The sequence below is a fragment of the Phyllopteryx taeniolatus genome, chromosome 21, assembly GCF_024500385.1.
Source record: "Phyllopteryx taeniolatus isolate TA_2022b chromosome 21, UOR_Ptae_1.2, whole genome shotgun sequence".
Classification (NCBI taxonomy): Eukaryota; Metazoa; Chordata; class Actinopteri; order Syngnathiformes; family Syngnathidae; genus Phyllopteryx; species Phyllopteryx taeniolatus.
The window spans coordinates 6,716,156-6,743,504 of NC_084522.1; the positions used below are offsets into that span (position 1 = coordinate 6,716,156).

The 27,349-nt window shown below is 42.3% G+C and overlaps 1 protein-coding gene across 5 annotated transcripts in view; it reads left to right on the top strand.

The window, feature by feature from the left end:
• Positions 1-27,349, top strand: part of LOC133471521 (growth factor receptor-bound protein 10-like) — a 54,329-nt gene that overhangs the window by 8,766 nt on the left and 18,214 nt on the right. For 2 of the 5 annotated variants that reach the window (XR_009786231.1, XM_061761129.1), the window contains exons 3-7: positions 4,392-4,485; positions 8,937-9,174; positions 10,781-10,904; positions 22,257-22,413; positions 24,409-24,524. Coding sequence is in view for 4 of the 5 variants with exons in the window: in XM_061761129.1 (XP_061617113.1) it covers positions 4,392-4,485; positions 8,937-9,174; positions 10,781-10,904; positions 22,257-22,413; positions 24,409-24,524 (729 nt within the window). In the remaining variant the exon portion in view is untranslated. Of the gene's footprint in view, positions 1-4,391; positions 4,486-8,936; positions 9,175-10,780; positions 10,905-20,395; positions 20,909-21,889; positions 22,107-22,256; positions 22,414-24,408; positions 24,525-27,349 lie in introns of those variants that run through there. The other 3 variants (XM_061761130.1, XM_061761131.1, XM_061761133.1) reach the window with 3 other exon arrangements.

Consider the following 27,349-nt stretch of genomic DNA (forward strand, 5'->3'; position numbering starts at 1 on the left):
AGAGCAACATTCCTCCAGCCTGCATCTAGTGGGGGGAAAAAAACTGTTTGGTAGTCTGAGGGAGAGAAGTGGTAGTAACATTGCTCCGTGTGTGTGTGTGTGTGTGTGTGCGTGCGTGCATTTGTGCATTTTACGTAAAGGCTGACATGACACAGCATGGCACCCATTCATTCCACCTCAGGGAGTCTCTGTGTAGGCTGTGACTGCAAAGTTAGTGTGTAAGCTTGTTTAAAAAAAAAAAACAAATCCATTCTTACATAACATGATAAAGAACCTTACTGCAGGCATGTTTTGGTCGTCTGGGCCACATTCCACATATCTTACTCAAGGATAAGTGTCTTGTCTGCCATAGTGAGAACTTTGAATCAAGGCAGTGGAAGCGCCAATCAACTGCTGTCTTTGTGTGCAAATGCGCTCGTAAATGTGCACGCAAAACCGCAGCCCTCATGCTGGAAGCTCTGCTGAGTTATGGCCTGAACAAGGTCCGAAGGGAGGAAAGAACCAAAGAACGAACGGGGCTAGCAGCACGTCTCCTCCCTCAAAAGTTTGCCCGAGTGCCAGTGATCTGTCTCAGAGCTCGCACTACAAATCCCTCTTTCTTCTGTTCCTCTGAGTTCAGAGGTTAGCGGCGGTGTGCATTGGTCGCCCAGGCAACACTTAGCTCCCAATCTTGTGGTTGCGCTTCCAAGTAAGTATAACTGGTTTGCTGAGGGAAAAGTAGAACTGGTTAGATGCTGTTTGTTGGAGTGGATGGGCCTTTTGTCGTTTTAACAAAGAGTGATTGTACAGTGTTACCTTGACTAACAAGTTTAATTTGTTCCCTTACCAAGTTAGCAACTAAATGTACTTATAAAATCATTTCCCCCCCCCATTGAAATGAAATGAAATGCCATTTATCACTTCTGGACCCCAAAAAAAAAACATAATTTTTTTTTTTCACTTTGTCATAAAAAACCCCCAATGTATTGTAAAACAAAGACAAAACTTTATAAAGGGAATGTATAGAAAAACGGATTTATAAACTGTAATTAAGCCAAAAGTTACACACACTGTATCGTGTGTTGACATGTGACTTTAAAGGGGTTGGCCTACTTAGTTACATCACGAGCTCTGACTCCAGTTCCAGTTGGCCACATAATTAATTCAGTGTGAGTGTTTTCATTGTATATTTGTGTGTTTGACTATGTTTCCTCATTCAATAAGCGGCTGAAATTGCATTGGCGACTGGCACTCTCTTTTATTTTTTTCACTTTGCTTGTACACAAAGCATAAGGCCTGCCGCACACTGTGTGATGCTGTCAAACTCGATTGGACCGGACCATTGCATAAGAATGAGAGTTGCCGACTGACACATGCACATTGACTGATTGGATATATGAACAGTTCGCCTGTGTCGGTGTTTGATGCTGCACATAGGGTATATTTGACTTTATCACATTTATTTTACCATAAAAAGATAGATTAATAGTTGAGGGAAAACCGGGCTGCTAAAGAGAGTGGACATTGGCGAGAACTAAAGCCAGAGTGTGGATGTCTTAAGAGGCTCGCTCTCTCCCCTTGGTTTGAATCTACCCAGATCGGTACGTACCATGCGTGTATATTTTGGCCAAAAGCTTCGCTTTTTTCATCCACAGGCACACTGGAAATCAATATAGTTCAGTAGTATTGCAAAACTTTTATATCGCTGACGTCGGGCCGAAACCTCCTATGTCTACATTTGGCTCCAAAAACCCCTATGACGAACAAAATATATGGATCTAGGTTTCCCTTGCCCGGATGCGGGTCACCGGGGCCCCCCTCTGGAGCCAGGCCTGGAGGTGGGGCTCAAAGGCGAGTGCCTGGTGGCCGGGCCTGCACCCACTGGGTTCTCTGAGGCGGGCTCTCCTATCTCTGGGGTTGAGGTCACCGAGGTGGTTAAAAAGCTCCTCGGTGGCAAGGCCCCGGGGGTGGATGAGATTCGCCTGGAGTTCCTAAAGGCTCTGGATGTTGTGGGGCTGTCCTGGTTGACACGGCTCTGCAACATCGTGTGGACATCGGGGACAGTGCCTCTGGAGTGGGCGACTGGAGTGGTGGGCCCCCTTTTTAAGACTCCGGAGACGACCCAGGACACGCTGGAGAGACTATGTCTTTCGGCTGGCCTGGGAACGTCTCGGGATCCCCCCGGAAGAGCTGGATGAAGTGGCTGGGGAGAGGGAAGTCTGGGCGTCCCTGCTAAAGCTACTGCCCCCGCGATCCGACCTCGGATAAGCGGTGTGTGTGTGTGTGTGTGTATATATATATATATATATATATATATATATATATATGTATATATATATATATATATGTATATATATATGTGTATATATGTATATATATATATATATATATATATATATATATGTATATGTGTATATATATGTGTATATGTGTGTATATATGTATATATGTATATATATATATATATATATATATATATATGTATATGTGTATATATATGTGTATATGTGTGTATATATGTATATATATATATATATATATATATATATGTAGATATATGTATATATGTATATATATATATATATATATATATATATATATATATATATATGTAGATATATGTATATATGTATATGTATATATATATATATATATATATATATATATATATATATATATATATGTATATATATATATATATATATGTATATATGTATATGTATATATATATATATATATATGTATATATGTATATGTATATATATATATATATATATGTATATATATATATATGTATATATACATATATATATATATATATATATATATATATATATATATATATATATATATATATATATGTATATATACATATATATGTATATATATATATATATATGTATATATACATATATATGTATATATATATATATATATGTATATATACATATATATGTATATATATATATATATATATATGTATATATATATATGTATATATACATATATATATATGTATATATACATATATATATATGTATATATGTATATATATGTATATATATATATATATATATATATATCCAGCGGCACGGTGAACGACTGGTTAGAGCGTCTGCCTCACAGTTCTGAAGACCGGGGTTCAATCCCCCCCCCCCGTGTGGAGTTTGCATGTTCTCCCCGTGCCTGCGTGGGTCTTCTCCGGGTACTCCGGTTTCCTCCCGCATCCCAAAAACATGCATGGTAGGTTTATTGAAGACTCTAAATTGTGAATGTGAGTGCGAATGTCTTGTTTGTTTTTATGTGCCCTGCGATTGGCTGGCAACCAGTTCAGGGTGGACCCCGCCTCCTGCCCGAAGATAGCTGGGATAGGCTCCAGCACTCCCGCGACCCTTGTGAGGATAAGTGGCTCAGAAAATGGATGGATGGATGATGTAGTTGTAGGGATTCACCGATTCTGACATTTTTGTCATTGCTCTTACTGTTTCTAGTTTATGATTTAAGTTGTCTCATGTGCAGCTTTGGGATTTATATGAGAATGCAAAACAACTGTTTATGTATCCAAATCCTTGGCCACATTATTTAAATGAATCAGTAGCTTTGATGCCAGTGAAAGTTTATACATGGGTCCGCCTCGTCAAAATGCCTGCCATGCCGTACGTGCACATTTGCACGGTTAGAAATTCAGTGAATTTCAACTTCAGAGGTCTTGATCTGGCTACGATAGAGTTTGCTGAAGCCTGCCGACATCCTGCATCCAACAGGCAGCGTAGTCAAGTTGCCTTCCTTGGAAAGCTTTTGGCTGCAGCTTCTCGGAGCTATAAATCTACTTCGGGCTTTTATTGATGATGTTGATGTGCGTGCATTCACAGCAGGACATCTGGTTACGAGAAATTCCTGGGAACAATTGTCCTGTGTTCTGCATTTTCCAGGAAAAGTAGAGATGTCATTTTTAGGTTTTGGCCCTCTTCCTTCCCTTCACTCTGCAGCTTTCAAGGCTGGAAGCTGTGTTGAATTACCCAATGCACAAAGAACTTGGCTGTGAGTGATGGTTGAAGTGTGCTCCGAGAGTGATTGATCTGTCTGAAGTGAGTGTCAATATGTGACGGTTTGAAGCAAGTGTGTGCGTGCATGTGTTTATATGTGACAGGCAGACTGAGAAAAAAAAAAGGTCAGGGGGGGTCACAATGTCACAGTGGTACAGGGTCAAAGTAGTGCCTGTGTCACTCAATGTTCCTCGAGAGCAGAGCAGAGGCGTGAAACCATCTATTGTCCGAGCGCTGTGAAAATAACCCATTGCGTTTTGCTTCACTTAAATATCTGACATCTAAAACCACTGCATGGCCTTTTGTGACACGTTCAGTTCAAAAACATCTTTCTGTTTTGTTCTGCCTGTTTTGTTTATTTGGCAGGAGGGCATGGACCACAGTTCCTCTCGCAGGCCTGAGGAGCTGATTGTTCCAGGCTTTCAGCGCTCAGCCCATCCAAACTTGCCACATCACCATGGTAACTCTCCTGTCCTGTCTATTCAAGAAATGAAATTATACAGCAAGTATGGCCAGGAATTGGCCATCACTGTCTTTATGCTATAGATCAGTGTTCCCCAACCTTCTTTGCACCGCGAACCGGTTAGGATATATATATATATCCATCCATCCATTTCCTGAGCCGCTTATCCTCACAAGGGTCACGGGAGTGCTGGAGCCTATCCTAGCTATCATCGGGCAGGAGGCGGGGTACACCCTGAACTGGTTGCCAGCCAATCATAGAGCACACATAAACAAACAACCATTCACACTTACATTCACACTTTACACGCAATTTAGAGACTTCAATTAACCTACCATGCATGTTTTTGGGATGTGGGAGGAAACCGGAGTGCCCGGAGAAAACCCACGCAGTCACGGGGAGAACATGCAAACTCCACACAGGTGGGGCCCGGTCCTCAGAACTGTGAGGCAGACGCTCTAACCAGTCGTCCACTGTGTCGCTGGATATATATATATCTATATCTATAGATATATATAGATAGATATAGATCTCTCTCTCTCTCTCTCTCTCTCTCTCTATATATATATATATATATATATATATATATATATATATATATATATATATATATATATATATATATATATATATATACACATACATACGTATATACATATATACATACGTATATACACATACGTACGTATATGTATATATGTATGTGTATAACTCCTTTGTCGTCAGCTCCATCTAAGACATTCCTTCATCACTGCAATCTTTTAGACAAATATTAAATATTATCTCCTTTGTTCACCCTTTTTTCCCCAAACTGATGACCTCTTGAACACATACTGACAGTAAAACGTGCTCCCGGCGCCGCGTTCTCAGAAATCCCTTCAGTCATCGTGGAAATGCCTGGAAGCAGAGGAAATGTTGTAAATCGTACGCCTGATGACCTCCTCTTCTTCCCTCGAGTTTCCGATGTGTGCTTGTCATGCATGTGCAAGTGTGTCGTAGCCTGGCCCTGAGAGAGGACCGTGACCAGGATAGAGTGTTTGTATACTGTAGGCCTGTAGGTCAGATCATCAGAGGGGACATATTGGAGAAAGTAGGACAGAGGTCAGGGAGACAAAGATGCTGATAATTGAAGCGATAATTAGGTAGATAATCAAATGCAGGAAGTGCTTTCCTAAATTCAACAATGCTATGCTGTGATCATTCACTGGGTCTGTTATTGAAATGAACACTTATTTCAAATAGACGCTTCCCTTTTCCCATCAGGAAAAAGAAGGAACCCCTGCCTATTCCTAAATTTAACATTTTTCTGGGGAACCTATCCTCAGCTATCATTTTTTTGCTGTTTCTATAATCCACCAAGATGCCACAAGATGGTGCCAAAGCTTTGGGTAATAGGAAGTTATTAATTGGTGTCAAGGAAGTGCTGTATGTTGAAGTGATGCATCTTGACTGAGAGACTAACATCATTATACAGTATGTCAGGGAGGCACTAAATTCAGCCTGGTTGTCAGTGGAAGATTTAGAAAGTTTTTGCCGCATGTACATGTACAGTACATGTGCACTTCCAGTCCATTATTTATCAAAATCAAATCATCCATTCATCCATCCAGTTATCTATCCATCAGCTTCTTCGTTTGCCTGTGTAGTTTGGCTCTGCTGTCTTTCATGAGTGATGCCTTTTTTGTTCAATGCAGTTCATGTTTTATTGATGGATAATTAAGTTTTTTTTCTTAGAATAGACAAGAGTTCAGCAAGGAAATAAACTTCTTTAGAATTTTATGCCATCGGAAGTAATATACTTGATCCTTTCCCAGTTTACTGAGATACCTCAGTGCGTCATCAAGCCACGGTTTCATTTTGACTTTGGCCTACATTTAAACAATATAGAATCAAATCTCACATTTGTTCATGTTATGGTGTGTTCTTTGCACTACTTGCTATGGCTGCATGGAGTTTTGGAGGTTAGCATATGGAATCTTAGGTGATTGACTGGACGACATCAGATGGAATGCATAAACCATTGTTTTCTGGCAAAAGTTAGCCAAGGTAGCTGAGGTCAAAGCTCGTATCAGTGAGTCTCTGACCTCCGAGTTGCCCATCAATGATTGCAGGGTGTCTCTGCCAGGGACAGAGAGCATTCATTCAGTGTATCCTGGGATCTTCCTGTAATTGCCTGTCTACGCTTGCACAGGAGCTTTTGTAGCCAGACGGAGGCTGCAGTTCCTAAAGATCTAAGAAAAAAAGGAGAGAGAAACTTTGTATTCTATATATTCCCCTGCTGAAGCCAAGAGTGTAGTGTGGGGCAACGGGAGGAGGGGAGTGAGTGCCAATGATGCTATCCTCCTAAAGCTACGTGATGAGCAAAGATTTCATTCCAAATTGCATCTGGCTCATCAGGTTAAATCTGAAAGTGATGTTGCAATTGAACAGCCGTCATCCCCTACATATTTAATTACAGAAGGTTTTAACATTTTATATTTCATAGCTATTTAGTACTTGGAGCTATCTTATAGTTACTATTTCAAACAGATCAGCGACTACCTGCCATTTCTTTAATTTTATATGTAAACAGCTTCTGTTGGCATTATGACTTAATTCATGTTTGAAAAAGTGAACTTGCCTTGTGCACAAATCTGTTAGCAGGGGATCATAACACGACCATCCATCCAGAGCTTTACATAATAGCCATGCTATCCTCATCAGCCCTTCCCCTCATAACCCATGTCCCACTCTTGAACATCACATGACCTTGTGTCCTCTACTTACCCTCTGTGTTTGTCATGCATACCTCTTTGTGAACCGAGCTGAGCTGACTCCCTGCTGATCTGAGTACAGAGTGGCTTTTTGCCGCCCCCCCACTCTTCAGGCTCACTTGGACTGCAGATCTTGTACATTTTTCATTCTCCTGTATAATTACAAGCACATCAGTGCTGCATATTGTACACAGTGTCCTCAGCTGCCCTGTGTGTATGTGCACAAGTGTGTTGGTTTTCTACTTTGTTGTGAACACTTGGTACACTCAGGCTGGTGAGCGCTCCCAGATTGCTGTAATTTTTTTCACCAAAAGGAATGTCAGGAATTCTGTGCGGTGTTGGTTTGGGACACCCATCGGTCAAAAGGCACTCGGACATCGATACATATTGGTGCTCATGTAGGCTTTTATTCTAACCCTAACATAGAACTGGCATTATTGAAGACTTTTCAGTTCCAATGCTAGACTCCAAGAGAATTGGAACAATAAGGCAAATTCCTTTATCTTTTTTTTTACTAAAAGCATTTGAGTTTGATGTCGAAAGATGAATATGAGAAAGGAGATCAACATTCAAGCTTCTATTAACAGGTATGTACTGTATATCTGAATCTCATCCACAAACCTTTTATTTTAATACACCCATTTTTTATGTGCGTAAACGTAATGGAACATAACTTAAAGGTGTGTTAAGTTGCGTCCTATTTGTGTCCTATTAAATTGATTATTCCAATAATATATAACGCTGAATGCTCAGTTTCAGATTTGGGTTTTGCCTGTGAAAATTACATTCATAGTACAATCCCAATTCCAGTGAAGTTGTGATGTTGTGTAAAACATTAGTAAAAACAGTACAATGATTTGCAAATCCTTTTTAACCTATATTCAGTTGAATACACTACAATGACAAGATGTGTAATATTCAAACTGATGAATGTTATTGTTTTTTTTTTGTTGCAAATATTCTCTCATTTTGAAGTTGATGCCTGCGACATGTCACGAAAAAGCTGGGACGGGCATGTTTACCATTGTGTTGTCAATAACCGTTTGGGAACTGAGGACACTAATTGCCGAAGCTTTGTAGGTGGAATTCTTTCCCATTCTTGCTTGATGTACGACTGTACTTGCTCAACAGTCCTGAGTCTCCGTTGTCGTATTTTGCGCTCCATATTGCGCCACACATTTTAATGGGAGACAGGCACACAGGCCCTAAATCCTGCACCCCCGGTTTACAGACTATATATTTTAGGTGTTGAAACCAATAAAGGGCAGCACCTAGGCCTAATGGTTAGTCTGTCTGTCTCACAATTCCAAGGTTCAGGGTTCGAATCCCAGTTCTGGCCTGCCTTTGTGGAGTTTGCAGATCCTCCTTGTTCTTGCGTGGGTTTTCTCTTGGTAGTCAGTCTTCCTCTCACATTCCAAATACATGTTTGTTTCATTGAAGACATTTATTGTACATACAGTATGTGTGATTGTGAATGGTTGTTTGTCTATATGTGCCCTACGATTGGCTGGTGAGTAGTCGAGGGCATACCCCACTTCTTGCCCAAAGTTAGCTGGGATAGGCTCCAGCTGACCTGTGACTCTATTTTTATAAGGAGAAGCACTATAGAAGATGGATGGATAGCAGCTAGTGGACATCTGCAGCCCCTGCAACTTCCTCTGTCACTCACAATTCCTTGTCCTCCTCCTCTCACAGATGACGATGTGGATCTGGAGAAGCTGGTCAACGAGATGAACTCTTCCATGGAGAGCGTGTACTCTACGCCGGCAGACACTGCACTCATCCTCAACAACGGCCACGTGCCCCACCATCACCACTTTATGCACGTTCCCTTTGTCAGACACGGCCCATCCGTCCGACGTCATACACCCCCCTCCATACCCGCCAGGGAGAGGCTGCAGCACTCTCAGCCAATGCACATCCAGGCCATCAGGTAGGGACGCACAACAGTCTCCTTGCACATTCTACGCTCAACATCAACAAACATTGTGATTGTAGGAACGAAACTATCTAAAGAAAACTGCCGGAGCAGTCTAATTGAACTCAAAACTGGGTAGCTTTATCTTCTTAAACGTACAATATAATTATGTTTACATTTACAATTGAAGTGATACAGTAAAGCAGTTCATTGTTGAGTACCATTTATATAGGTGTTAGATTTGTAATGCAGTCAATTTGCAAACTCACAATCTGATGAAGTGGCTTTTTATTGTGTTACATGAGTAAATTGCTCTGTGTAGTTTCCAGACTTTTGTTATGTATCGCCAGCTCGCATCTCCAAAACCATGACTTTTCAGGAAAACAAAAAAGTAGCATGTTTGTTGAGCCATTAACATTACTTTGTCAAAGTGAGCAAGCCATTTTCAACACTTCTGAATGGTCATCCACCCATCCATCCATTTTCTGAGACGCTTATCCTCACAAGGGTCGTGGGCGTGCTGGAGCCTATCCCAGCCATCTTCGGGCAGGAGGCCGGGTACAACCCGAACCGGTTGCCAGCCAATCGCAGGGCACATAGAAACAAACAACCATTCGCACTCACATTCACACCTACGGGCAATTTAGAGTCTTCAATGAACCTACCATGCATGTTTTTGGGATGTGGGAGGAAACCAGAGTGCCTGGAGAAAACCCACGCAGGCACAGGGAGAACATGCAAACTCCACACAGGCAGGGCCGGGGATTGAACCCCGGTCCTCAGAACTGTGAGGCAGACGCTCTAACCAGTCGTCCACCGTGCCGCCTTTGATTGGTCAATAATTTGTAAAAATAACAGAGTATTTTTGAAAAAATATTTAATCAACCAAATTTGGACATAGGAGGTTTCTGCACAACTGTGACAATATATAGATACAGTATTTAAATTTAAGATTTTCAAATTTCAATTCACGAGCCGTCGTTCAGTCGTATTTATTTATTTTTTCAGGGCGCTCTGAGAGAAGAGGACAAAAATGCACAGCACAGGTTCACTTTCTTTTAAATTAAATTAAATAAAAAAATCACAAATAGTCAAAGACACCAATAGAAAAGGAAAACAAGGCAAGGAGCATGGACCAGTTGCTAACACTGAAATAACCGCGTGACTACAGCTCCTGATGTTACTCACTAGGCCACGCCCAATAAAGGTACACAACTTTCGGCTTAATTACTTTGTATTTATTTCTTTTATTTTCTTTGTCTTTTATGTTTTTATATTTATATTTTACAACACAGTGGTGTTGTTATTGAAAACGTAACAACAAATATTTTTGGGGGGTTATCAGATTAATGGCATTTCAGTTCATTTCAATGGGGAAAAACTATTTGATGATACACGAGTTTAAGTTAAAGTGCCACTGTACTTCTATTTGCTGTGAACTTTATACCTCATGAAAAACAATTGCATTACAACAAGATGTACATTGTATGTTTCGGGATGAGGAAGGTAATTAAAAGTAATGGGAGCATCCCATGACCTTGCATTTTCTCTCTCAGTGGTTTCATTGGTCAGCTAATACAGAGACCTGAGTGTAAATGTATGTGTGTGTCTCCCCCTGCAGGTGCCTGCGGGAAGAGCAGCATCTGCGTCCTGCTTCGCTGCCGGCCATCCCTAACCCTTTTCCCGAGCTCTGCAGTCCGGCTGGCTCGCCAGTTCTCAGTCCAATTGAGGCCTCTGACCAACACGTAGGTGCAAACAAGCCACTTCAGATGTTCAAAATTCATCCCGAATACCATTCTTATGTATTTAACTAATCACTAATGCCGATATGCAGATAGTCAATACCATGCTGAATATTTTCTCCACTTGTTGTCATTTTTATTGCATTAGAGTCATGAGTGCATGAGCCTGTGTATGTGTTTGAGATCAGCTGACTGGCCTGTTTTGTTAAGTTCAGAGCAGCTTGTGTTGACTTTGCATGCTCCTAGCCTTCCCTCGCATCACAGGTTACCCCAGGTTATCTTACATTATGCGTCTTTTTGCGAGTACAGTGGAAGAAATATCCAAAACACACACACTCGCATACCCACAGGGACAAGCATGTTTTTCTGTGGAAGGAGGTGAGTAATGTCTCCAGGATGCTGGAGACCGGGCGCAGACTTCCGTAGCAGAAGCGGGAACACGGCTGGGAACGTCTGCAGGTTGGCTCTGAACCTTGTGACTCCATCTGCCGGGTCCGGCAAGACAGGCATTCGTTTCCGGTTCACACGCTTTCAAGATGGCTCTTAGTGTCGCTGTGTGAGTGTGTGAAACCATGCCTGTGTATGTATATGTATGTCTGTGTCATAGTCTTGCCCTTCCTTCCCCCGGCAGAGCCTCCTGTCTCAGGAATTTTCCATCCTTTTCAGGATGCTCTCTCTGAGTAATGAAAATTATTCTGAATCTCTTCTTGCTTCACACACTTCGACAGACGCACTCCTGTACTGAGAATTTTCGTCAACATTTTGTACAGTTCACCAGTGCATTATATACACATTCATTTCCTTGACATCATCTCACAAGATGTGGAGTCAGAGAGCAATCTTGCACTTTGCACAAAGGGCCTGTTGTGCAACTTTTCCCCAAACATCTTCATTTTGTCCAGTTCAGCTCATTCAACTGCTGTCTTGTGTACTTCAATGGGACAAAACACACTGTGATTCAGATTACATTTCAATTTTATTGTAATTTATTGTTTTTTTTGCCACTATTTGCTACTTTTGTCAGTATGTGTATGATCAAGTCTGAAGTTTCATGCATTGTGTACACACCCAGGAATCATGGTTGAGGTTGTATCCAGTCTCCAATCATTTTCCTGGCTAATCATTTAACTCTCTCTGTCAGCCATTTTCAAAGTAGAGTTCCTTTTATTGCAAGCTGTTTTTAGAGCATTTTGCCAAAGATTAGGCAAAATGCTAAGACCCACAAAATATTGTGAGACAATGTGACAATATAAGCACTGAACCTACCAAAAAATAGTAAGACTCTTTTCACCCCCAAAATGTTTTTGTTTTTCATCAGTAGCAGTAAACGGTTGGATTCCAGTTGATGAATATGTCCATGCCAGTGAATGGGTTAAAGACATAGCATCTCTTACCATGCCTTATACAGTATAATGGGCTGTTTTGGGGTGTGTAAACATAAACACCATACAGCTGTATATACATCTATGATTGTTGTATTATGATGACAAAGGAGTAATTTCAATCGGTTCTACATGGTGCAGTTGCATTGGCATATATCCAATTGATATTGGGTTTCTTTTCACCTTTTCTCAAGGCTGCCATGTCCCTAATTTGAATTTTGCCCCAAAAAATGGGAATTGCAGAACTTGAACCACATAGTGTAAATCCAGTCTATGTTGACAGACCCAAAAACCCACTTGTGCATCATGGGTTGCTTTTTTGTGAGGTTAAGGCAATGTGCTCTCTTACCCACTGGCCTCCCTCTCTGGAACAATCATATGTTCTAATCATAGTTCATGCTTAAAATGAACCAAATCCAGCCGTTGAGTATTGGCCTTAAGTGATCAAATCACTCAATTGTGACAAGACAGCATCACAGGGTGAACTCCAGACGTCTGTGCTTCTGCTGGCATGCTCTGTTGCGTAACGTGTTCTCTGAGCCTAGTAAGTTGTATTTACAGTGGGTATGGAAAGTATTCAGACCCCCTTAAATTTTTCACTTTGTTATATTGCAGCCATTTGCTAAAATCATTTAAGTTATTTTTTCCCCTCATTCATGTACACAGAGCACACCATATTGACAGAGAAAAACGACGGTGCTCCTGAGGCCGGGCCCCCCCGCGGGCTGGACGACTGCTTGGTGTTGGGGCTGACCTCTCATGGCCCGCGGCTGCTCCTTGCGCCCCCCGCCCCCTTATAGTTCCCTTGTCGGGTGTCCCTATCCGCCCTCCTTTCCAACAAACAAGGGACACTCTCCCGCCCTCGGGCTGGGCGGGGACTGGCTGGATTGCGGGCCCTGCGGGTTGGGGGGGGGGCGTCTGGCTCCCCTGGGGGTGGAGTGGAGGGTGGGATGGCGGGGTGGGTGGGGCGGTGGGTGGGGTGAGGGGGTTGTCTGGGTGGCATTGGGTCCCTGCGGCCCCCACTGGGTGGCCAGTTGTCGGGACGCCTCGGTGGGGCCAGCGGACCGCCCTGGGTCCCTTGTTGTGGGACGTGTCCCGTCCGCCGGGCTGCTCTCAGGTGGACCCCTGGGCATGATCCCGCGCCTTGATTGATTGGGTGGGGTCCTCAGCCTCCGTGGTGCGGCCACAGCAATTACAGGACACTTCTGTCAGTCTTTGTGCATGTAAAACGGTGTCAATTCACTTGCGTGTATACGCAGCCACACACCCCTAGGACTCTTTAAGTGGGTGTGGGGTCACGCACTTACTGCGACAAATAACTCATGAATATGCAAATCACTTGTGTATCCCCTCACTTATACTCTCGTCCTGTCCTGTTGACTTTTATAATTTACATAATTAATCCCACCACACTTCAGTTGTACAGCCGGGTTCACGACCCTTGTCCTGCATGCTTCTTCTCCTGTCCTTTTCCTGTTCTATCTTGTCCTGTCCTTCCCTCACAGGGTGTAGCACTACACCCCCATGCAACACTCATATTTAATGTTTTATTGTTGTAGATAATGCAATGATTTACTTCTCTCATCCTGTTTACAATTAGTGCTTTGTCTTTTGTCTTTGTTTCTCTCTCCCCTCTAGAAACTTTGTTCTGTTCGACTGATCAATTCTGATTCTCAATAAACCTCAATTATAATACTAAGAAACCACAGCGGAAGCTTAAAAACTCCACTGTGACACTGTAAAACTGTTCCGGCATAAAAGGGATACAGATTTTCCATTCTGCTTGAACTAACAGCCGAACAGGACAAAGAAAAAAAAAAAGGAAGGTGAACCTTCGGACCAGTCTGAGGTCATGAGTACTCTGAAGAAGGTTTCCGTCCAGGATATCCATGTACTTGGGTGCATTCATCTTTCCTTCGATTGCAACCAGTCGTCCTGTCCCTGCAGCTGAAAAACACCCCCACAGCATGACGCTGCCACCACCAATGCTTCACTGTTGGGACTGTATTGGACAGGTGATGAGCAGTGCCTGGTTTTCTCCACACATACCTCACACATACCGCAAAGTTCTATCTTGGTCTCATCAGACCAGAGAATCTTATTTCTCACCATCTTGGTGTCCTTCAGGTGTTTCTTAGCAAACTCCATGCATGCTTTCATGTATCTTGCACTGAGGATAGGCTTCCATCGAGCCACTCTGCCATATAGCCCCGACTGGTGGAGGTCTGCAGTGATGGTTGACTTTCTAGAACTTTCTCCCATCTTCCGACTGCATCTCTGGAGCTCCGCCACAGTGATCTTTGGGCTCTTCTTTACCTCTCTCACCAAGGCTCTTCTCCCCCGATTGCTCAGTTTGGCTGGACGGCCAGCTTTAGGAAGGGTTCTGGTCGTCCCAAACGTCTTCCATTTAAGGATTATGGAGGCCACTGTGCTCTTAGGAACCTTAAGTGCAGCAGAAAAGTTTTTGTAACCTTGGCCAGATCTCTGCCTTGCCACAATTCTGTCTCTGAGCTCTTCAGGCAGTTCCTTTGACCTCATGATTCTCATTTGCTCTGTCATGCACTGTGAGCTATAAGGTCTTAGATAGACAGGTGTGTGGCTTTCCTAATTAAGTCCAATCAGTATAATCAAACACAGCTGGACTCCAATGAAGGTGTAGAACCATCTCAAGGATGATCAGAAGAAATGGACAGCACCCGAGTTTAATATATGAGTGTCACAGCAAAGGGTCTGAATAGTTATGGCTGTGTGATATTTCAGTTTTTCTTTTTTAATAAATCTGCAAAAATGTCAAAAATAAAACTTTTTTTCTGTCAATATTGGGCGCTGTGTGTACATTAACGAGGGAAAAAAAAGAACTTAAATGATTTTAGCAAATGACTGCAATATAATAAAGAGTGAAAATTTTAAGGTGTCTGAATACTTTCCGTACCCATTGTAGGTTGTGGACGTGTGCACTCACATGGGTCAGGCTATATGAGCCAAGGAGGGTTCCAATCGGTGGGATGCGTTTTATGCGGCACAGATGACAATCTTAGACGTGTAATGCCTTGGTCTATAGACATAGTTGCATTGTGTTTGCTTTGGCATGTTTTTTAAAAAATTTAATTTTATTTTTTTATACAGGATCCCTCTTACAGTTGTTCCCTTCAGCTGCTGGAATCTGAACATTCTTCACTAATCTTCAGTCTTTCTCACTGGGATACACAGCTCATATTATCAGCTTATGTTATTATACTATAAGTATACCCGAGTATATGCGTGACATGACAGGTTTATGGTCTGCATCGTTGCTAATAACGTAAATGGATTTGTCCTCTGGGTATTATGAGCAGCCCATCATGAACAACACAGCATGACAACTCCTGTACATTTTGGAGATATGTTGCAGGGATACTCCAATGTTATGCAATCCTGCAAGATGGCTCTGTTAGCCCTCCTCAAACTGAACCATCTCTCAGTCAAGTTGTGGTTGCCTTATACTGTAAATATAAGTGTTGTAGCTACTGCTTCATAGGAATTTGACCAGTCACGATACAGCAAAATGGGTCAACTTCGGCATCAAGTTGCGGGCTGCAAAACAATTCATGCTTTCATTTGTGAGCATGGACACTGCATTACAAGCATTATTCAATAGAGCATTGATGGTTTATACCCCCACAGCTATGCTTTTAACACCGGGACATTATAAAACTATTATTAAAAAAAGAAAAAAAAAATGAACAGTAGCTAGAAGAGGTTGCCATGAACATTTGAATGACCGTTTTCAAGGTGCTGATAGTGGCTCAAGGACCTGCCGCTAACATATAAACTCCAGTAGTATATGAGTCATATGCTGCTAGATTGTCTTTAAATGATTTGCGTAACATTAGCGTGCCCCTCTAAAGTGTTTCCCCTATCGACTGCTGACGCTACATTGGAGTGGTGGATCTTTTGTCTGGCAGGAAATTAGATCTTCCTTACCACTATTGTTGGGCGAGTGAATAGCAAAGGCGAGGTGGATTTATTTGTGTAGAAACTCACAGCCATTTGTGGAAAAACGAATGACAAGATGATAGCAATCATGTAAGAGAGTGTGAATTTGAACTTTAATGAAAGATAAAACATTCGCTTGATCTTCCATGAGAAAACTCCAATCAGTGCTTCATTATATTATCATGCAGCATGTCACAGTAGCCATGTCACTTGTTGGATTATTGATAGCACAAAGTTGTGAACACCTACAGACGTGTTATGATTTATCGCCCAAAGCACTGAGTCATTGTCTCCTTGTGGTGAGGACATTTTGTCTGCGGTCAGCTGATGTTCCCCTGCATGCAAAGGTCTGCTGACCCGCTGCAATCAGATCAGGTGCACGAGTGTGTGAGTGTGTGTGTTGTGTGTTGTGTGCATGTAATGATGGCAGAGAGAGCCTGTCCTACAGCATAAGCTCATAATGACATGGATGTGTAAGCTTTATTGTTAGGGAGATACAACGTCACTGTTGATTCTAATGCGGCTCAAGGTGCTTTACTGCAAATGGGAATTCAGTCACCTACCTGGCTATAGAGTATGAGTTCGTCTTTAACAGGATTTGATGATTGACCGCTCGTCACTTCTGATTCTCGGCCAAGTTGGTAATGTTTTTGGAATTCGATTAAATACAATGACTCGGAGAACACGAGGAAAACTGGAGAATCAGTTGGGCCACACATTGTGCTCCTACTCGCTGCCTCACAGATAACTATTTACATCTAAATTTAATGGTCTCTTCCCTTGGCCCAACACAAATTTTGGTGTAAACGGTTTTACTACTAGTTTTAGTATTGTCCTGCTCGCAAATATAATATGATCAATGATGTATTAATGTTATTAGTACTTGGTACAAACTCAAGTTTGTTCAATAAAACAGTGACCATTTTGGGAATTTTAAATAGTTTTATTTCTTCATCTTGTGGTGTTTGCCAGTTGTAGAGGATGTTATGTGTTTCCTTTTGGGACAGTCTCTCTTTCACCCTATGTCTTCTCATTGTCTGGATTGACACTGTAGGTTCAAGTGTACATATCAGATTTTATTTGACTGTCTCCGTACATGTAACATGACCCAAATCTGGTATCGTGTTTAGGGAATACCTAAAACCACTCTCACGCACACACGCTCAAAATACACGTACACAAGTGTCCACATTAGGACGCGGCAAAACTGAAGAAAATAGTTATAATTAAATGATAGAAATATTACTAGGGATGCACCGCTATCACTTTTTTTTTTTTTTATCCTCACAAAGGTCGCGGGAGTGCTGGAGCCCATCCCAGCTACCATCGGGCAGGAGGCGGGGTACACCCTGAACTGGTTGCCAGCCAATCGCAGGGCCCATATAAACAAACAATCATTGACACTCACATTCACACCTCCGGGCAATTTAGAGTCCTCAATTAACCTACCATGTTTTTGGGATGTGGGAGGAAACCAGAGTGCCCGGAGAAAACCTACGCAGGCACGGGGAGAACATGCAAACTCCACACAGGCGGGGCCGGGGATTGAACCCCGGTCCTCAGAACTGTGAGGCAGACGCTCTAACCAGTCCTACACCGTGCCGACACCAAAAAATATTTTAAAATGATTTTTTTTAAAAAGGTTTTGAAGAGTTTATTCTAAAAGGGGAAAATGCAAAATGATGATACAGAAGGAGAAGAGGCCACAACTTCCAGGGAAAAGCCCGCTCTGTTTAATACTGTATGCTGCAACAGGTTCGCAAATGTGGTGATGAAGCCTTCAAAACTCAGTTACGGAGTAAACTGGAGCCAAGTAACACACTGCGAGTGTCATTGTTCCCATTACCCCAAGATTAGAGCAGTTTGAAGAGAAACAATTCCAGGACTCCCACCTATCACAAAAACTACCATGTGTGTAATGGGGAGATATATTTTTAATTTAATTGATCCGTCAAAAATATTGCTGTAAGTGAAACTGGTCAACAAAAAGGCTTGGGAGACTGCTGATTAGCGGTATGTTTCAACGCGAATGACCGAGTAAACTTCTTTTGAATACCCTTTGTCGGCATACAGTATTGTGATGATACCCCCGCCTCCTGCCCGATGGTAGCTGGGATGGACTCCAGCACTACCGCGACCCTTGTGAGGACAAGCGGCTCAGAAAATGGATGGATGGAATATGTTTTGTTCAGTCTGTCTCTGTGTGGCGAATGTCCCACCCAGTGGTTGGTAACTGCTCCCATGAAGAACCAAAAATACTTCATACCTGATGCATGAAAATAAAATGAGCTAAAGAAAAGTGTACTGTATATGTTGGAGCATTACCATATGCAAGGAGGGATTTAGAAGGGGTGCGCAATCAGTGCTGCCCCACTTGGACTGGGAATGGTGCCTTGCTCAAGGGCACCTTAACAGTTATCAGCAAGCAGACTAACATCTTTCCAACAACTAGTTGACATTTTTACATTTTTGCTTGCAGCGGGACTCAAACCCGTGCCCTCCTCTGGCTCTAAAGCCCAAGTCCTTGCAGATGAGCTAAAGTCACCCCGTTCTTATAAGAGAAGAACAAGGTATTTTTTTCTGTGTGCTGTAATTTAATATCAAAGAATTAGGATCTAAACATTGAATCCTTTTTGAGCCAATGATTGTAAGCATTGGAATTCAAGTACATTGGAAATAAACCTCAGGGCAGCAACTAAGGGTCGGTCAGCTGACAATCTCCCTCTAATACAATCATAAATGTGCTGTTGTAGATTTTCTACTTCCATGCAGAGAGGAGAGAATCCATCATTGTGCTCTTATGTTACGTAAAAAGATTGCATCTGCAGATAAAGGCCCTCGCCTCCCTCTCCTTCCTCGGCTGCAACTGAATTGAAATTTCTTTTACAAGCTGTACTTTTATTCTCACCGTGGATGAGGAGATCTCTGTTTTAGAACAACCGCATTACTGTGCGTGTGTGCGTGCGTGTGTGTTTGCAAATAGCCTGATAGATTTAGGGGCCCATAAACCTTTTTGGTCAAGTAGTCCTGACCCCAGTGCAGATTATTCAGTTTGACCATTGACCCTGTGCATACTGTTCTTATGTGTGTTCTTTTGTTTTCATGCATGCAGGTGTCTGTCCGTGACCCTTCAATCCAATATGCTCCGAGCCCACTTTGTGTGTGTGTGTCTGCGAATGTGTGTGTGTTGACATGTAGGCCAATAACGTTGTACACCCTCACCCTCCTCTGTTAGAGCAGTATAGGGCAGTGGGGGAGGGGAGGTGAAGAGCAAAGGGGACTTGGTTAGTTCATTTCATCTTGTAAAGTTTTACGTTTCACAAGTATTTCCTAGTATCTCAAAGGACATGGTTGTTAAATAAAAAGCATAGTGCTACTCAAATAGAAGCTTTATGTCTGCTTTATATGCATCTTATGCTTGAACATGCATGATCCTCCCACACGCTTATACATAAACATGTAGCAGTGTTGTATACTGCAGCTCAGATGGCTGCAAACCTGCTGCAAGAGGCAGAAGGAAGACCCACCCCCCCCAAAAAAAGTAATCTTGGTTTACATTCGCTCTTCCTCGTTTGTCTCTCACTTCTCATGCACACCTTATTAGGGGCCAGCTGTGTTGGCCCGCGCGCTACACATGAGCCTGATTATGACTCAGTATTGCATTACTGACATTCCTCCATTGCTCTCCTTTCTGTACTCACCCTCAGCCCTCCCTCGCTACCTCCTTGTCTTTTCTCCCCCCTCCACCCATTGCCTCTCCTCAGGCTGGGCAGATTTGCTGAGCAACCGCCTCCACTCCTCTCCCTGCTCTACCCCTCCCTTGAACCCACCCTCAGCGAAGCCAGAGCAGCGCTTGATCCATATTGCTTCAAATCAACTACCTCATCGCCTCGCTTTCCTTCAAAGCACGAGCGCACGTTACACATGTTGCTCTGCTGCTAACCTCCCCAGCATAATATTTCACACACAGCTGTTGAGATGGGAAGAGGATATGAGGGAGGGGAGGGGGTGGAAATTAAAACCTGGCAGGCAGTGTGTGAGGCATGATTGTGTACAGTGATTGGCTTTGTACTTCAGTACATTAAGCCCTGTAATGTGTGTGTGTGTGTGTGTGTGTGTTTGGGAGGTGGGGGTGGGCGGTGTCAATAAAGTGAGCTGACAGTGTGGAAAAGGCAAATAGGTGACGTTTTTTTGGAAGTAACCGTGGTGATAAGAGTGTACGGTACGTGACAGGTAGCAGCTCACCGTTTAAAAAAATTCCACACTGGGTTAATCCAGTGCGAGGAGGAGGAAGGGGAGAAGTGGGCAGGGTGAGAAGGACCGGTGGATGTAGCGGTTGGCAACGGTGGTTCACACCGCTCGCCGTCACTATCCCAGCCTCGGTGCTGCCCGCCGCGAGTTAGCCGGGCCGAGCCGTCTCGAGACTCTCTTGTCCTTCCTCTGTCACTTCCTCCCTCCTCTTCCTACCCGCTTGCCCCCTTCGCTCTTACCTCTCTTGTGTTCTCCTTGCCAGTCAGCCCCTCCCTCCCTCTTCCTGGCTTCTTTTCCTCCCCCCTCCCTTGCTCTCCCTCTCTCTGTGTCACTGGAGAGCGTCTCAGTGTGAAAATGCCATCCTGCTCTCCAGACTGTTGCCTCTTTCAGGCTGTGGAGGTAAGAGACTTGCATTGTGTTTCATTCTTTTTCTGGACGTGTGTGTGTGTGTGTGTGTGTGTGTGTGTGTGTGTGCATGCATGCGGTTGGCAAAGTGCAGCAATCGAGACCCCCACGGCTTTCCGTTTCCCTCCCTTGTTGATGTTTCATAAACTTTTCTCAAACAAAAGTCAGATGACATGAAATCACTTTTTTAATTGGGGGGTTGGAAGGTGGTGGCGGTGGGAGGAGAGGAGGGAGTCTTCTGGCTTCAGAAGGGGCAGGGAGCACTGTGACGGTTTTTTTTCTCCCTCACTTGCGTTAGAAGGCTCTCTTAGGGTTGCCGTGATGGTGCTTCTGGTGTTTTGTGCCATTTTTGGCGCCCCACACGTTTTCGAATCGCGCTGCCATTGTTCAGTTTGAGCTCCCGAGTCGTCCTTTAGCTCTTTTTGTTTCTTGTTCCATGCAATTTTCAACAGTTGCTCCCGCTTGCTTTGTGTGCTGTGCGGGGCAGCAGAGTTTGTGAGCCGAACGTCTGCTCTAGGCGCAGGATGTGAAGTACGTAGGTGTGCGAGCATGCACACACACACAACCATGCAGACATGTAACGCCTTCTCTTTGACCTAATGTGCGTTGTCGCTGTGGTTTTGAAGCACTTTCTGGTGTTCATACGCTCATATTTATTGCATGCGTTCGTGTTCCGCGCTGCATGCGAGAGCGAGGGCTTTTTGTGAGTGTGCAGATGGAGTGGTGTGAAGCAGCTGCTCTGTGGTTATCTGTGAAGCAAACACACTCTCAGGCAAAATTACAGCCAGTTTAAATGTTGCTTTGGGCACTTGGCTGAAATGGTTCAAAATGGCGCAACAATGGGCGGTACTTGGGCTTTGAACTGTGCCCGCTTGCTGCTCCCAGTGGTGGCATTTTTAAGGACATAATCAAAATGTCCTCCAACTGTGAATATTTTCTACTTTTTCCCTCTCGCCCTCGGTGTTGGCGCGACAGAAAACACGTCACCGTGCGATGTGCGCAAGCAAGTTTACATGCATATCCGGGATGTGCGTGTGAGGGAGTTTGGTTGAGCCGTGGACAAAAGGGCTGAACCCAGCGTGCAGGCGCCAGTTTCCGGGACTTTGCTGCGTTTTTTAAAGAAAGTCTCCCGTTGGAGAGGAAACTGAGCAGGACTTTAAGGATGGACTTGACAAAGCAAGGGGCGATGGAGGTAAATGGACGTTCCGAAACTGATCCGCCCTTCCTTTTCTTGCAGTAGAATTTTCCTGGAAAGCGGCTTAGGCCGAATTGCGCCGTCCCACTGTCGCGGGACTTCTTCCAGCTTGTGACAAACATGACCTTGGCCCATGTGTGTTTTCAGATAGTGAAGGTGTGGAGCGAGGATGGGGCTGGCAAAGTGGTGGAGATCCCGGCGGACATGACAGCCAGGGACGTGTGCCAGCTCCTGGTCTACAAGAGCCACTGTGTGGACGACAACGCCTGGACGCTGGTGGAGCACCACCCCATCCTCGGCCTTGGTGAGCACTGTGTTACAGCATTTATTATAATACATAGCTTTGTGTGAAGGGATTAAACATTATTAAATGTATTTCATGTTTACACTATAATCTAGGACAGGATTTCCCAAATATTTTCAGAATAACATCGAAATTAGAAATGTTTTTCCACCCTGGGACTCAAACTTAATAAAATGATGTGTTGCCATAATATTGACATTTACTTTACAAGTATTTGTGTATTTAAAAAGGTGTTATACAAATTTGATTTCTTATTATATTTTAAATCAATTGTTTACAACAAATATACAACAAATATAAATCTTGATGCCATGTTTGAAATCAGTAAAACAGCTTTGCCTTTGCGACCCAAAAGACCCGTGACCCATTTTGGGTCCTGACTATTTGTATGTTATTACAATACGAATCACTCATTTAAAATTGTAGTCATGCATACAAGAAAATCTACCTCTTCATTTAATCCATCACACATAATTAGTGACACATTGCAGTAATGCCCTTATGTTTTTAAGACTACCTAGCTTTAACATGTATAATGAAATGAAACACCATGTACAGGATGTAATACACACACAGGCTAAAGAGTTATAGGGCGTTTTATCAGAAGACCTTGATGTTATGGTGCCTTGTGTGCGTGTGTGTCCGTCTGCATGAGTGGGGATTTTGTCGTGTGTGCTCTTCGTGTGTATGTGTTCACTTGAGCATGGCACAAGTGTTTGTATGCCATTTATACGTCTCGAGGAGGTGGTCGCGCTAGCAGGATTAAGCATTTTTTCTAAGATACGATAAAAAGCACATTGACTTTCACAGCGTACCCATTTGAAGCTTCACTTGGCTCCTTTTTTCCGGGTCTGTCTTTGTCTACCGTGAGGCTTTCCCACTCCCAGACTTGTATTTTTAGAGTCAAAGGATCGCTTTGTGCATTGCTGCTTCATCTGCGTTGCTGGAAAAAAAAAAGTGCACTGGAGAGATGGAATGTGAGGTGAGCCGATGGAGGAAGGGAGGGAGGGAAGGAAAAAAGCAAGCAAAAAGAAGGCGCGATGGAGAGAAAAAAGAGGGAACGGGGGGTGCATGCAGAGAGGCCTGGACTACAGCGTCATACTGGAGTTGCGAGGAACCAATCGTGGATCTCTGTCGGACGAGCCCCTAGCACGGCTGGCCAATCACTCTGCACTTAACCCGCCATAGGAAATTCCCCTGCTTGCTCAGACACACACACACACACACACACAACGGAGGTCAAACATTTCCACCCATGCGTTGCAGCCACATTCTTTTTTAGCATGCAGCCATTTGTGTATTTAATAATAAGACGTGTGCAGAACTGTGGGGAGAACTATGGCTGAAGCCTGCTTTTGCCTGTGTCCATAGAGCACCCATCACTATTCATTTCTTAGATTATATACCCTACACATTAACACACACATACACAAATGTGTGCACTACAGTGATCACGTTAGCACTGCGTGAGCTCTTAATGTGCGCTCGTCTGCGGGCTCGGTGCACTTTGCTTATGGCTCTTCTGCTCTCGGCAATCAGCCTAAATATATGACATCATCTTCCTGCAATGCCCACTCCGCCAACTCCTCCCCCACTGCCTCCCGTCCCCTCCCCCCCTCACCATCTCTTGCCACTTCTTCTTTCCCCTTCACCTTCGCTTTCCTCCCTCCATGCCTCACAGTGTCTCTTTTCTTCTCACTGCTCTTACTCTGTTAAACTCTCCTGCTCTTATTATATTATTGTGTAAGGACAATGATGTGGGAAACGTAGATCTTATTAGCATCGCACATAACAGAGCAGCATACATATTAATGTTAGGAAAAAGACAAGTATGAATGAGCAAGGGCAGATCCACCTCTCAAAAGTCATATATAATATAAGACTGTGAATGCATTTTTGAATCGTATTCTGCCTCAAAAGCTCCCAGCGGACAATACAAAGATAACACTGTGACTCACACTAGCCGTCTGTCTGTCTGTGTATTCCCGGTGGCAGAGAGATGCCTGGAGGACCACGAACTGGTGGTACAGGTTCAAGCTTCCATGAGCAGCGACAGCAAATTCCTCTTCAGAAAGAACTATGCCAAATATGAATTCTTCAGGAACCCCCTGGTGAGTCGCTCGCATCTCTCTGTTGACCTTTCTGTGACTGCTTCGCTTTAGCATGCAGCCCTACACACACACACACACACACACACACGCGCACACACACACACACGCACACTGCACTATGATGATTCTCTTTGGAAAAGCTGATGTTCAGGATATTTTAGGTTTGTTAGCCATTTTTTTGTGGCAAATATAAATGGTAGTAAGACGATTAAGGCTATAGCAACTATTTAAACATCAGTGGACATACAGTAGTTCAGAGAAATAACTTTCATTGTCATAATAATGTTAATATTTTTATAATGAGGTGATTTTATTTTTTATTTTTTGCTTGTGCCAACTCCTCTCCAGGTTAACATGGTGGTCTATTTAGACCTTAGGTGACGAATTCAAAGCCTAAGGGCCAGATCCGGCCTGTCAAATCAATTCATGTGGTCCACTAAAGCAAATAGCAAGTGTTAAAGTGCTAAATGCATTTCTTCTTCTCACTTTGGCAGAAAATCTTTCTATTTTTGTCCCCTTTTAACCTAAATTAGAAGCATTTTTTCCCCCACTAAATCCATTTCTAACATAAATTTAACAATAGCTATTTTTCCATGATTTCTGATTTCAAGCTCAATTTCTAGTTAAAATATATATAATAATCAAAGGCAGGGATAATTTTGTATATCATTAGCTTAATTGCCCGTAGGTGTGAATGTGAGTGCGGATGGTTGTTTGTTTCTATGTGCCCTGCGATTGGCTGGCAACCGGTTCAGGGTGTACCCCGCCTCCTGCCCGATGACAGCTGGGATAGGCTCCAGCACGCCCGCGACCCTAGTGAGGAGAAGCAGCTCAGAAAATGGATGGATTAGCTTAATAACATATTGACCTAAGTCACATTTGAATGATTTCGGAAAACAAGAAAAAAACAACAACAAATTAAACGAACAAGACGAGTCCAGTTGCTTCGATTCAAGCCATGTGGATTACCATGACATGACTGTCTGAGAATCTACAAAACACAGAAAGTACATTGGTATTTTTTATTGCTATTCTGACAGTAAGTTAAAAATGACTGAAATTAAATGGCAATTATACTATTAGGCGACTCACGATATATGATATGATGAGGTTTTTTTATGGTTTTCGCAGTCATAACATTTTTTATTGTGCTAAATGTTTTCATTACATATTTTACATGGATACAAGAATTTTAAAACTAATCCTTGTATAGTTTTAAGGAAACAGTTTGTACTCTTTCCAATTCCTCTAAGAATACAGTATGTCAATCAAATTGTATGGTTTGCTTATTTTCCTTATTTCTTTGCTGTTGTAGGTATTCAAAATGAAATAAAACCATTGGCAAAGCAGTTTGTGGTTTAGACCTTGGAAACCTTCTGAATGCCTTGTTAAACAAGTTTAGAATCTATATACTAAGACCATAGCCATGACCTTGTTTTTAGGTATCTGAACAAGAAACAAAGGCCCCAAGATAGCCTTTTTTCTAAATATGGTGGATCACATCATGGTGGGTACACCTGTTACTTCCTTTCTAACAATAGGTAGTATTATGGCTGCTATTAGCCCTACATTTGATTTATACGTGACTAGCTCCACAAGACTTCAAGACCTTTATGCTTGCCGAAATTTTAACGTTTTACAAATATTTCTTTTTGGACTTGCTAAATGCAAAAATACAAACTGTGTTTCAGGTTAAGTTTATATGAACTGAAACGCTGATTAATTAGCGTAAGGGTGGAAATTTCTTTCTGTAAATTTAGTTAAAATAGGGAATGTTGGAAATATTCCAAATTATAAGGATCAATGGAAAGGTATCATCTTCAAGCATAGATATAAACATTTTGTCATAATACAGGTACCTCTCAATAAATTAGAATATGGTAGAAACGTCAATTTTCTTTTTAGTACTCATACATGATATAGATTCATTAAACACATGGGAAAAAACTTTTCAGAGGGCAAATTCCTGTCTAATTTCTGCATTTAAAACATATTTTTCATTGTTTCTTGATTATGTAATTTTATAATTTTTGGGTGAGTTTTGGGTTTTCGTTTACTATGTTATAATCATCAAAAATATACATATTAAAAAAATCATGAAATATTTCATGCTGTGTAGTGCATCTTGATAATGAGTTTCACTTTTTGAATTGAACAACCAAACTAAATTAAGCTTTTGACTCTTGTCTAATTTATTGAGATAAACCTGTACAACACAATTAAAAAGCATGACATTTGAGGAGATTTATTTGTAAAAGTTTATCCAGTTTTAAATATTTAATTGTACAATCTATTCTTTCATTGAATAACAAAAATATGACTGTTGAGTAAAATATTACTCATCCCCCTGACCCAACTCGTTTAAGAATTAACAAAAATGCCCCCCTATCCAAAACTACCAACAAAGTCTTATTCACAATGTTAAATAAAAAATTAAAAAAACCTGCTCCCTCCAAAAAAGTCCCTTTCAACATGCAAATAAAAAAGCATCTTCCCTCAAGCTTCTCTGGTCTCTGTCTCTTTTTATGCAATGGGATCTTCATATTCAATTGTACTTGAATAATATCTTGTTGTTTAAGTCAGGCTTATGCTGAAATATATTTTCCCTCAAATATATTTAAGTTCCCTTTTAAGAGCCAACCTTCAGTTTTGTAAATTCCTGATTTATTTTCATAAATTCCCATTACTTTCCAACTTCACGTAATTTTGCCACCATGATTAGAATTATTGTACAAAAGGTGCACAAGGAAATTTTGCTAGGATAGCTAAATACAATGTATTAAGAGTAAGTTGTTTTAAAATGTACATGCACATACAGTATGCCA